This window comes from Mirounga leonina, unplaced genomic scaffold (assembly GCF_011800145.1).
Source record: "Mirounga leonina isolate KUSES-001 unplaced genomic scaffold, KU_Mleo_1.0 Mir_53, whole genome shotgun sequence".
Classification (NCBI taxonomy): Eukaryota; Metazoa; Chordata; class Mammalia; order Carnivora; family Phocidae; genus Mirounga; species Mirounga leonina.
In genome coordinates this window covers 64968928-64980709 of record NW_023270807.1, presented here as the reverse complement: position 1 = coordinate 64980709, position 11782 = coordinate 64968928, and the positions used below count along the sequence as shown (strand labels likewise).

The following is an 11782-nucleotide window of genomic DNA, read 5'->3' as shown; positions in this document are numbered from 1 at the left end:
AGGAAGGAAGGAAGGAAGGAAGGAAGGAAGGAAGGAAGGAAGGAAGGGAGGAAGGAAGGAAATAGCAAGTGCTGGTGAGAATGCAGGGAAATTGGAACCTTTGCTCACTGTTGGTAGTATTGCCAAATGCTGCAACTGCTATGGAAAATAGTATGGAGATTCCTCAAAAAATTAAAAACAGAATTACCTTATGATCTAGCAATTCTACTTCTGGGTTTATATCCATAAGATTTGTAAGCAGGATTTCAAAGAAGTATTTACATATCCATGTTCATAGCAGCATTATTCACAACAGCCATGAAGTGGAAGAAACCCAAATGTCCATCAACAAATAGATTTTTTAAAAACGTGGTGGATATACACAAGGGAATATTATTCAGCCTTAAAAAGGAAGGAAATTCTGATATATCCTACAACACGGGTGAACCTGGGTGGGTAAAATAAGCCAGTCATAAAATGACAAATACTGTCTGATTTCACCAATAGGTGGTACCTAGAGTAGTCAAACTCATAGAGACAGAAATTAGAATGGTGGTCGCCAGGGACTAGGGGGAGGGAAGAATGAGGAGTTATTGTTTAATGGGTAAACAGTTTCAGTTTGCCAGATAAAGAATTCTGGAGATGGATGGTGGTGATGATTACCCAACAATATGGATGTACTTAATGCCACTGAACTATACACTTAAAAATAGTTAAAATAGTAAAGTTGATGTTATGTGTATTTTACCACCATTTAAGAAAAGAGGGGAAAAATAATATAAAGAGGTCCCATGTACTCTTCACTCCATTTCCCCCAATGTTAACATCTTGCAAAACCATACTACAGTATCACAACCTGGATATTGACTTTGATACAGTCAACTTATAGAAAAGATCCATCACCACAAAGATCCCTTATGTTGTTGTTCTTTTATAGCCATACTCCTTTCCCTTCCTCACCAGTCTCCCCTTAACCCTTACAATTCACGAATCTGTCCTCATTTCTCTACTTAGTCATTTCAAGAGCATTGTATAAATGAACTCCTACAGTCTTTATGGGACTGACTCTTTTTCACTCATAGAGTTCTCTGGATATTCATCCAGGCTCTTGGGTATATCACTAGTTTGTTCTTTTTTTACAGCTGACTGGTATTCTATGGTACGGGATGTACCATGATTAGTTTACTTGCCCCCTGAAATACATCTGTGTTGTTTCCATTTTTGGCTATTATGAATAAAGCTGGTAAAATGTTCATGAAAAAAAAAATGGGGAGAGGAAATCTGGTCACATGCTACCACATGGATAGATCTTGAGGACATTGTCCTAAGTGAAATAAGCCAGTCATAAAAAGACTAATACTGTATGAGTCCACTTATATGAGGTATGTAAAGGTAGTCAAATTCAGAAACAGTAAGTAGAATGGTGGTTATTAGGGGCTGTGGGGAGGAGGAAGTAGGGAATTGTTGTTTAATAGGTACAGAGTTTCAGTTTGCCAAGATGAAAAAGTTCCAGTAGATTGGTTTCACAACAGTGCGAATATACTGAACACCGCTAAACTGTGCACTTAAAATGATTAAGATGAGAAATTTTATCCCATGTGCTTTTTACCACAGTAAAAATAAGATAATTTCATCCAGTATTTTTATTTCACAGATGAGGAAACAAACTCAAGGAGATTGTGCGATTAGATCAATATCACACAGAGACTTAGTGCCAAAGCTGAAAAAATTGTTACTTTCTATTGAAAATTAACAGTATTATAAAATTTTGGCAATTAGATTAGAAAGTTCCAAAAAAGTCTTCATAGAGAATCCATGGCTAACATTTCTTAAAAAGGAAAGAAAATTCAATTTTCTGAGAATGATTTTAGCAAGAATTTTATCTACAAGGGAAGATGGCAATTTTCTTACCTTCAAAAACTTTGCTTGGAGTTGCATTAATACATCTATTCTTCTCCGTTCTTTTAGTTTGGTCAAAATCTTCTTTTGCCAAGGATCACATTTTGGCTTAATCTAGTGGACAAACATGTTCACACAAAGTACAACATAACAGAATAGTTCTCAATAAAAGTTGCAAGCAAAGAGATTCAAGGACCTTCTGAAATGGGATTTAGCCTTAGCGCTAGAAAGTTTGTTACAGCCTGTGAAGTCTTGGAAAGGGTCTTCATGGGTCCATGGATCCATGGAGGGAGATGGCAGGGCAGTTCCTGTTGGTGCCTGGCCTATGAGATGCATTAGCTTCATCTGCGATGACACAGCACCATCCATGAGCAGGAGGGACCCTAAATCCATCAGCGTAGGACACCACACTTGACTTATAGGGCAAGAGAAGTTCTCCTTCAAAGACTCCACATGTAAAATTTTACCTTACCCGTTAACAGGGCATATTTCAAAATTTAGTTCTATAGCTCTGAATACATCAATATACTTATAACTTTCAAACTTAAATCTAGCTCTAAGCTCCAGTATGTGATATCCAACTATCTCCTTGATATCTATAGGTGGAAGGCAAATGTAAAAATCTAGAACAGAAAGTCTGGCTTTCCCTATACCAATCACCTATTTGCTCAAGCCCCATTACTTAGGAGTAATCTTTGATTTCTCTCCTTTCCTTCCATTCATCTTTATCACGTAAGACTTTTCTTTCCTACACAATATAGCTGATCCTCATTATTCATGGATTTTGTATTTGCAAATTTTTCTCACTAAAATTTATTTGTAACCCCAAAATCAATCCTGGCAGATCTATTCTGGTTATTCATGGGTATGCAAAAAATGGTGAAAAATTTGAATCACCCAACTCCACATTCCAGCTGAGGTCATACAAGGCAACATTCAACCCTCTTTTTCAGCTTTCATTCTATAAACAAGTGTCCTTTTTGTGGTCTAGTTAATGATATGTTTCTATATTTTTGTGTTTTTTGTTGGTGAATTCGATGTTTAAAGTGGCCCCTAAGTGTAGTGCTGAAGTGTTGCCTAGTGTTCCTAAGTACAGGAAGACTGTGATATGTCTTATGGAAGAAATATTTATGTTTGATACGCTTTGGGCATGAGTCATAGTGGTATTGGCCATAAGATCAATGTTAATGAATCAAAAACATGTATTAAAGTATATTTAAACAGAAATACACATAAAGCAAGGTTATGTATCCATCAGTTAATGAACCTAACCTTGTATTTCCCCTAGGAGAGATGGCTCAGTATTTGTTAATTCAATGTTTGTGGCAACTTTATAGAAGAGCTGCCCCAAACAATGAGGATCAATTATACTTACCACTACCCAAAATCACCTTGTTTAATCTGCTTACTTGTGCATTGTTTGTGAATTGCATATCTCCAGAACCAAGGGTCATTCCTGACACACAGTATATACTCAGTGAATAGTTTTTGACTCAAAAGCTGGATTTATACAACTCAATTATACCCTTGAGTGTTATTCTTGGTTCTAGCCAAGTAGCCAAGATCACTAACAAGAAGAATGGAGTTCTGACCCAACAGAGAGTACAGGAGTATGGGGACTTTCCAGAGAAGGCAAGTCAACATGGCTAACTTCAACGTAGACCCAAGGCAGGAAGGAGCTGCGGGAACCTGGTGTACAAGGCCAGGCACCTACCCTTGGTCCCAGGGGACAGTTTGCTTAGGGCATTGAAGAGAGGGGACAATAGGAATGTGACAGACCTGGTGCTGCCAGGTTGCCTGGCCTGCTTGGAGGATACTTTGTGACAGGTGACTGTCACCACAGGTCTCCTTACCTTTATAAAGGAAGTCCAGTTAGCTCTCTTTTTCAAGGCCATACCAGGTCCCGCCAAACCCAAATTCTCCACTTTAGCTATCTCCGCGTCATAATCTGGAAATGTTTGCATTCTCTGTTGCTCCATGAAGATGCTTTGAAATTTTAGGGAAACCTAAATAGGATTAAGAAGAGAGTAAAGTCTCTTCTAAAGAGAAGTAAAGTCTTTACTCTAAAGAGAGTAAAGTCTCTTCTAAAGAAAAGTCTCAGATTGTAGGCCATTTCAAAAACAGCAATTGATTGCCTTTGAGACAGTCTTGAAGTTAAACTAATTCATAAAACATAACTCTGACAGTAACAGGCGTTGAATGTATACAGCTGTGAGGCACGTGTATGCAGTCAGCTCATTACCATAGTTGTGTGTGTATGTTACTTGTTCTGAATATCTGCTCCAAAGATTGGAAATTGTGTAATATATTTATTTATATGTGTTTTGAGATGGACCCTAAATGGGAAGCAAATTTGTCCACCATTAGAAATACATTCACTTTTTCTGGCCACCTGATAAACTTGAAAATCTAAAGGTTAGATAAATCCTTGTTCCAGAATTCTAACCAGGATGTTGCTAGAGAGAAGGTTCCAAATGCTGGGACCTGTTAAAACTCTTTAAGGTACCTCAGCCAATTCCTTCACCTCTCATTTTCTGACTGAGGCTAATAGTGTTTTCTGTGACATAAATTTTCTCCTGCCAAATGTAGAACACTTCTTCCTTCCTTCTCTAGAGTGGGCCCAGGCTTACTGAGCCTGTGATAGCACCTTCCTCATTGCACTGGCCACAGTACATCATGATTTCCCTACAACCTGGTGAACTTCTTGAGGGCACAGACTATGAATCTCAAGAACCAACCACATGGTGATGGCTGCACAACAATGTGTTTGTAATTAATTCCACTAAACTGTGCATTTATGAATGGTTAAAATGGTCAGTCTTATATATATTTTATTACACATACACACACACATGCACAGAGATCCTACCACAATGCTGGCACATACTAGGGCCTTAACAAAGGTTTCTGGAATGAGAGAGCAAGTTTAATGAGTCAGAGAGCTAAAGATTCTTCCAGTTAATGCTGGTACCTTGTGGGCTGTGCTATCCAATGTTCTTGCCCCTAGCCACATGTGGCTGTTTAACATTTAAATTTGAATCATTAAAATTAAATAAAATTTAAAATTTAGTTCTTCTGTTACACTGCCCACATTTCAAATGCTCAATAGCTGCATGGTTAACATACTGAACCGTGCAGATTCAGATCATGTTCATCAATGCAGGAAGATCAGACAGTGCTAGCCTAGGGCTAGGGTGGTCAAGTTTTTCTTAAAGGGCCAGATAGTAAATATTTTAGCCCTTGCAGACCATACATAGGTCTCTGTTGCAACTACTCAACTCTGCAGTTGTGGTATGAAAGCAGTCAAAGATAATATGTAAATGAATGGGTATGGGTGAATTCCAATAAAACTTTATTTTAAAAAACAAAACAAAACAGGTGGTGGACTGCAGGTTATACTTTGCTTATCCTGCTCTAAGGAATTAGAGAACCAGAATAAATAGTACCCAAATATAAGAACTCTTCCTACGCATTAAAACAAACAAACAAACAAACAAACTGTGCACAAGCATTGCACATAATAGTATTATAAGAAAGTCAGAAGTGGAAACTATCACTATATAAGGAAACAAGCTATTCTTTGGAGAGAAGTTTGCTCAACAGCCTCATGTTTTTTTGTTATCATTGACGATAGTCTACTGTGTTATAATTTATTTGTATTTATTTTGACTCTTTTAAAACACCATCGTATTCCAATTCCAGTTTTCATCTATCATAACACTTGCTGATAATGAGGGTAAGTATACTCGCATAGAAGCGCTGTGTTGTAGAGGCGCCTGGGTGGCTAGTGCCTACAGCATCTGACTCTTGGTTTCAGCTCAGGTCATGATCTCATGGTCATGAGATTGAGCCTCTGTTGGGCTCTGCACTCATCTCAGAGTCTTTTTCAGATTCTCTCTCCCTCTTCCTCCTGCTCACACTTGTTTGCTCTCTCAAATAAACAAATAAAATCTTAAAAAAAAAAAAAAGCACTCTTCTGTAGATAGTGCTGCTGGAGATAATGAAAAGAAAGGCAAGAGCTAAAACATCATCACCTTCAAAGAAACTGGAGGACATGTGATACCACCGGTTTCAGGGAGTGTAAAGAGCCTGTGTTACATACAGAAATAATCCTAGTAAAATCATGTGGAATAAGCACACATGGAAGTGAAACCTGAATGTCAAGGCAAGTGGTGATAGAGAAGACAGTGGCTCCTTCTTACACAAAGAGCATTCAAAAACATTCAGATTTGATTTTTGCCTGTTTGGCTAAATCAGTTTACTACTTTTACCTAGCAAATATATATACTTGCAAATATTATATACCCAGAGCTAGAGAAATATCTTTATTGTGGATGCTTTGGCTGAAAACTTTATATTATAAACTTGAAACTGTCTATACATAATCCTATTTTTCCCTTTGAAATAAGTTTTAACATGGCTTTTTTTTTTTTTTAAAGATTTTACTTATTCATTTGAGACACAGAGATACAGAGAGAGAGAGCATGAGCAGGGGGAGAGGCAGAAGGAGAGGGAGAAGCAGGCTCCCCACTGAGCCAGGAGCCCGAGGTGGGGCTTGATCCCAGGACCCTGGGATCATGACCTGAGCCGAAGGCAGACGCTTAACCATCTGAGCCACCCAGGCGCCCCTTAACATGGCTTTTGTTAATATGAGGCTTTTTTAAAGGAAGTGCAACACTGTGTTATAGCAGAGCAGACTGCATGACTTGAAAAATCACTATGCAATATAAACTGTATTGAATATATAAAGCATTTTGCCAGTAGGAGAGCTATTACAACACATTGTGAGAATCAAAGGGCTCGAGACTCTAGACAACCCCATTATGCAACTCTGCCAAATCTTGGCTACATTTACATCATCTACTACGGACTCTAACCTACTTTTTTCTTTAAATTCTGCAGAAAAATCAATCCTGCAATCCGTCTGTGTTGTATATTCAAGGGTCTCAGTTCTCTTAACAGAGGGGAGGTTCAACTGCCAATCTAAATCTCACCTATTACTATTATATTTTATCACTCTAGAAACAATTGTGGCAGAAGAGATATCCAACTTTGTGGCGAATAGTAGTGTTTTCTTTCATGAACACCTATCTTTGTATAAGAAAGAGTCCATCAAGTACCAAGTTAAAAAGTTCCATTTCCTGAGCAGGATCTCTCAGCTCTTCCACGTCATAGGGGATATTGAAATGGGAGAGCAGGAGCCCCAGCTGAGGTGTCAGTTCTTCTCTTTCAGTCGTGTGTTGGGGCAGGAAAAAAACAGCTTCTGTTCTTGTCAGCCCTAAAACAATCCAAAATCAAGAGCATGAAGACCAGTAAACACTAGTCGGGGAGAGAAAATGGAGTGTCCTTTGAGATGAAATTGAGGCAGGATCTCCTCTGCTGACAGGGCCATTCTGCTTTGTCCAACCTTCTCTGCTATAATTTACAGATTGCACCACACTGGGCCACACCTATCTGACAAACATTTGATGCTGGATTTCTGGGGGAGGGAGCAAAACCACTCACCTTCAAGGGCCTATAGGAGAAACACAACAGACCCTTTGAAGAATGACTTAGTGGGAGGAGAACTACCCATAGTCCTTTGTGGTAAACTAAGAGCATGATTTATAAATTAAACAACAAATTAGAAGAAGGTGAGAGCCTTTATCTCCTTTTGCCTGACTCACTTCTGTTCATTTTTAAGGACCCAATTTGGACTCCCTTCTTTTGAGATGCCTTCCCTAATTCCCCACAACTAGGTTGGCTGTCTCTTCAGGTGCTCCTGTGTCACTCTGTACATATCCTAAGCAAATATGTCACTCAGAGTAGAAATCTAATTAGGTTTCTTAGTCATCTATAACACAAGATAAGGACAGGAAGATCATTAAATTGATTCAGATAAGGAAATTATTTTTCAAATATGTAATACTCAAACTGAAAGAGATCTTAGATATCACTTAATCTGCAAGGTTTATTTTGGAGATGAATAAATTGAAGCCCAACGAGATGAAATGACCTAAACATGCAGGCCCACAGTGAAGCCCTGACAGAAACACATCTAGAACCCAGTACTCCCAACTTCAAGTTCATTGCTTCTTTTCCTCTCTCTTTATTTGCCAGTTATAAGGATGGAGATAATAATGGCTAAGAAAAGTGCATATTTTTTTCATCAGAAAGTATTAAATATTTGTTTATTAAGAAGATATAACTTCTTGGTATATAGAAAAATTTCAAGCAAGATCAAGTGACAAAATAACACATGTGCAAAGCCACAATCTTCTTTCTCCACATTACCTTAGGGGAAAGAAGACTAATTTCTTACCTGAAATGCTGGTATCCACCGAGCCTGGAGATGCAGAACCCTGGTTGTTAGGGTTCGTGTCATTGACACAGACCTTTTCATTCTCCTGACCAGCCTCAGTGACTTCATCGACAGCTACACTCAGCACTTTGGAGATGGGCAAGTACTGGAGGGACTACAGAAAAGCATCACCAAGAGGCCAAATGTCAACTCTACTCTCACAGAAGCTTCTAGACTTAGGTTCAGGGGCAGCCCTTTGCTTTGATAAAGGAACCTGATAGTTGGGCCTGATAGTAAACTGCTCAAACATGGGGTGCTAAATCTAGATCTGAGAGACCTGTTGCAGTCACCAATGTTAAGCAACCTTAACCTCCAAGTGGGTCTACACTGATCAAGCATTCCTAATGGACAAGACACTGTGTGAGGTGCTAGGGATACCAAGAAGAATTAAGCCATGGACCAACCTCAAAGAGTTTACAGTTTAGTGGGGAACGGAGACTTATGAACAGAGTGTTATTATACCACATGACCGGGGAGAGAGGATTCAGAGGTAGACACCATAGTGACTGACTGGGGAAGGGGTGAAGTTAGGATGGTGGCCAGGTTTCTGGTTTGGGTAACTTCGTGGATGGTGGTATCACTGAGATAAGCCATAGAGGAGTAGGAAAAGGTTTAGGTGGCAAAATAATAATCTTTCTAAAATGAAAATAGGATCACATCACTCATTTCTGATGCCTTTGGCCTGGGTTAGGGCTTCTCTTCTGTGACTCTCTTTACTCTGTGCTTATACTTATTCTATTCTTTCTTACCACATTGTATTTCCATTAACTATTTGCTTGCCCATTTTCCTACCAACCTGGGACCCAGTTACTTTTCAGCAAAGACCGTATTTTTGCTTCATGGCCCTGGACATTTACCTGGCATATATTAGACCCTCATTAGATATTGCTGAATAAAAAAGTGGATCTAAATTGGACTTCATAAATTCTCAACAAGATGATGAAAACAAGAACTTGCAGAGTGAGTATGAAATAATACAACAGAGACATCTTTGAGAAAACTAGATTAATGGAGTGGTTTCATTAGAGCAAGATTTCAAAAGAAAAAGTTTTAAAAGGTTTCAAAGAAAAAAGCTAGTGTCTCATTATTTTCCTGTCATTTGTAGGGTAAGTAGAATACAGAAACAGTGACAATCCAAAAGTAGGTGACAGGTATGAAAAAACAATGCTGACCATCATGGGAGGGTACCACACCATCACATAATTATGTTTCACATACCTGTAAGTAGTGGTGAATAGTCCTGAGTGAGTGTAGGTGACACACAAACCACTTTGTGTAAATAGTCAGGTCTTCCTGTGTCACTAAGTTAGAAGGATTGTTTTTTCCCATTAGGAAGTTTTCCCGTGCAACAGACAATCTTTCAGCTCTCTGAACGGCATCATTATACTCCTGCATAATGTAGGCAACTTGTTTCTAAGAGTAATGCAGAGACAGAACATGGTTATTTGCAAGCCTTATTCTCTTGTGTCATTTGCTTCCAAGCATAGGGTAATGCTGTTTGGGGGCCAAATAAGAGGCTCTTGGAATATCAAAGTACTTTCACATTCTGAATTTGACTGACAATAGCAGCAGTTACATTCTTAGGAGAAAGAGACTTCAGAAAAGAGTCAGTGCATACAGATGTTTGGTAACTGAAGGTGGCTTCTTAGCTTTTTATCTATAGCAGAGGAAGCCAAATCCACGAAGAAAAATGCATTTTCTATCATACAAAGGTTCCTTCAAATCTCATCCTTAAAAATAGGTGCCATTATCTTCTGCCACAGGCAAAAGAGGCAAATAGGTGCTTCCATTAGTTTCTTTCCCATCTTTAGCCATGACTTAAAAAAACGGACAAGATACATTGTTGGTAATAATGTAAACTGGTACAGCCATTATGGAAAACAGTATGGAGATTCCTCAAAAAATTAAAAATAGGAATACCATATAATCTAGCAATCCCACTTCCTGGTACATATCTGAAGAAAACAAATCAGTATATCAAAGAGGTATCTGTATTCCTGTGTCCACTGCAACATTATCCCCACTAGCCAAAATATGGAAACAACCTAAGAGTCTGTTTATGGATGAATGGATTAAGAACGTGTGGCATATATATATACATATATATTTATAATTGAATATATGAATATGAATATTATTCAGTTATGAGGAATAAAGAAAAAAGGAAAGAAGGAAATCCTAACACTTGTGACATTAAGAATGGACCTGGAGGACATTATGCGAGACAGAGAAAGATAAATACTGTATGATTACATGACAAATTAAAAAAATGTTAAACTCATAGATGCAGAGAGTAAAACAGTGGTTACCAGGGGCTAGAGAGTGGGGAAATATTGGTCAAAAGGATACAAATTTGTAGTTATGTAGGATGAATAAGTCTAGAGATCTAATATACAGGTATGATGACTATACTTAATAATATGTATTGATAGGCTTATTGACCATTTTGTTTCTTAATAAAAAAAGAGCCCAAAGGTTCTGTTCCTAGGCTTCCTACCTTGTAAAGAGGATAAAGTTGCTCCATAATCTTACTGTGCTGGCAAAACCTCTTCCATCTAAGCATGTGTGAATATTTACTCTGGGCCAGCTGGGTAATTCTCTCTGTATAATACTTTAACAGAAACAACAATAAAAATTAACACTTAGAATACAATTATAGTAGAAAGACTGAATTAAGATGTAAGAACACTAACAATAGGAAAATCAGTCTCTGGTTGTTTCAGAAAGATAGATTTTTCTACATGAAGATCATAAAATTAAGAAACCTGGCTCAAGATACCATTAAATTTTAAATAAAGCAAGTATGTATTTCTAAATCTATATGATCTGTTGCCAATCTAACAGATTATAGTTTCGTTTATCAATTAGTGAACAATTAACAGTGATATAAAAGCCTATACAATTGTCTAAGGCTAAGCTCAAAATTTCTTAAAAACTGAAGTTATGAGACTAAAAAATACAAAGCACATTACAGGTAAGATTATAACTTTTAATCTTAGACCAGAAATTTCATTTAGATTTAAAAATAGTTAAATAAACCAACCATTTAGATGTTTTATTTCCAATAATAAATATAATAATGGCTATGATGGAATAAGTAGGATCAGACTCATCCTTCCATCATACACCACTAGAAAACAGGACAAAATAAACAAGACAACTATTTTCTGACCAAGACAACACACAATGCAGGACTGTGGTCCTTGAGAGAAAGGAAACAAATGAAATGAGCCCTACAATCACCTTGGTTTTCTGCCTGAAATAGGCAGTTTCTGAACCAGGGAGTAAGAAAGGGAATCCCAAGCAGAGCACAATGGTCTCTCTGGGTTAAGGAGAAAGAAATTGATGCTTAGGAGGCTGAGTCAGCTGGAGTTTGCAGGGCACAGGACTGGAAAGGGGGATAGTATACAGAGAAAGGGCTACAGAAATCTGCACAGAGATCTCAAACTCAGCACTATTGACATCTGGGACTGGACAATTCTTTGTGGCGGGGGCTGTCCTGTGCATAGTTGGATGTTTAGCAGCATCCCTGGCCTCTTCCCACTATATGCCAGTAGCAATCCA

General features: G+C 38.1%; 1 protein-coding gene across 1 annotated transcript in view; it reads right to left on the bottom strand.

Moving 5' to 3' along the window:
* LOC118001347 overlaps positions 1-11189 on the bottom strand; it is a 138817-nt gene extending 127628 nt beyond the window's left edge. Inside the window, exons 1-6 of the mRNA XM_034991442.1 lie at positions 10716-11189; positions 9437-9631; positions 8180-8333; positions 6999-7156; positions 3732-3884; positions 1891-1992 (exon numbers count right to left, since the gene is read on the bottom strand). Of these exons, the coding sequence (XP_034847333.1) occupies positions 1891-1992; positions 3732-3884; positions 6999-7156; positions 8180-8333; positions 9437-9631; positions 10716-10781 (828 nt within the window). The 5' untranslated portion in view covers positions 10782-11189. The remainder of the gene's footprint in view (positions 1-1890; positions 1993-3731; positions 3885-6998; positions 7157-8179; positions 8334-9436; positions 9632-10715) is intronic.
* Positions 11190-11782: the final 593 nt, after the last annotated feature.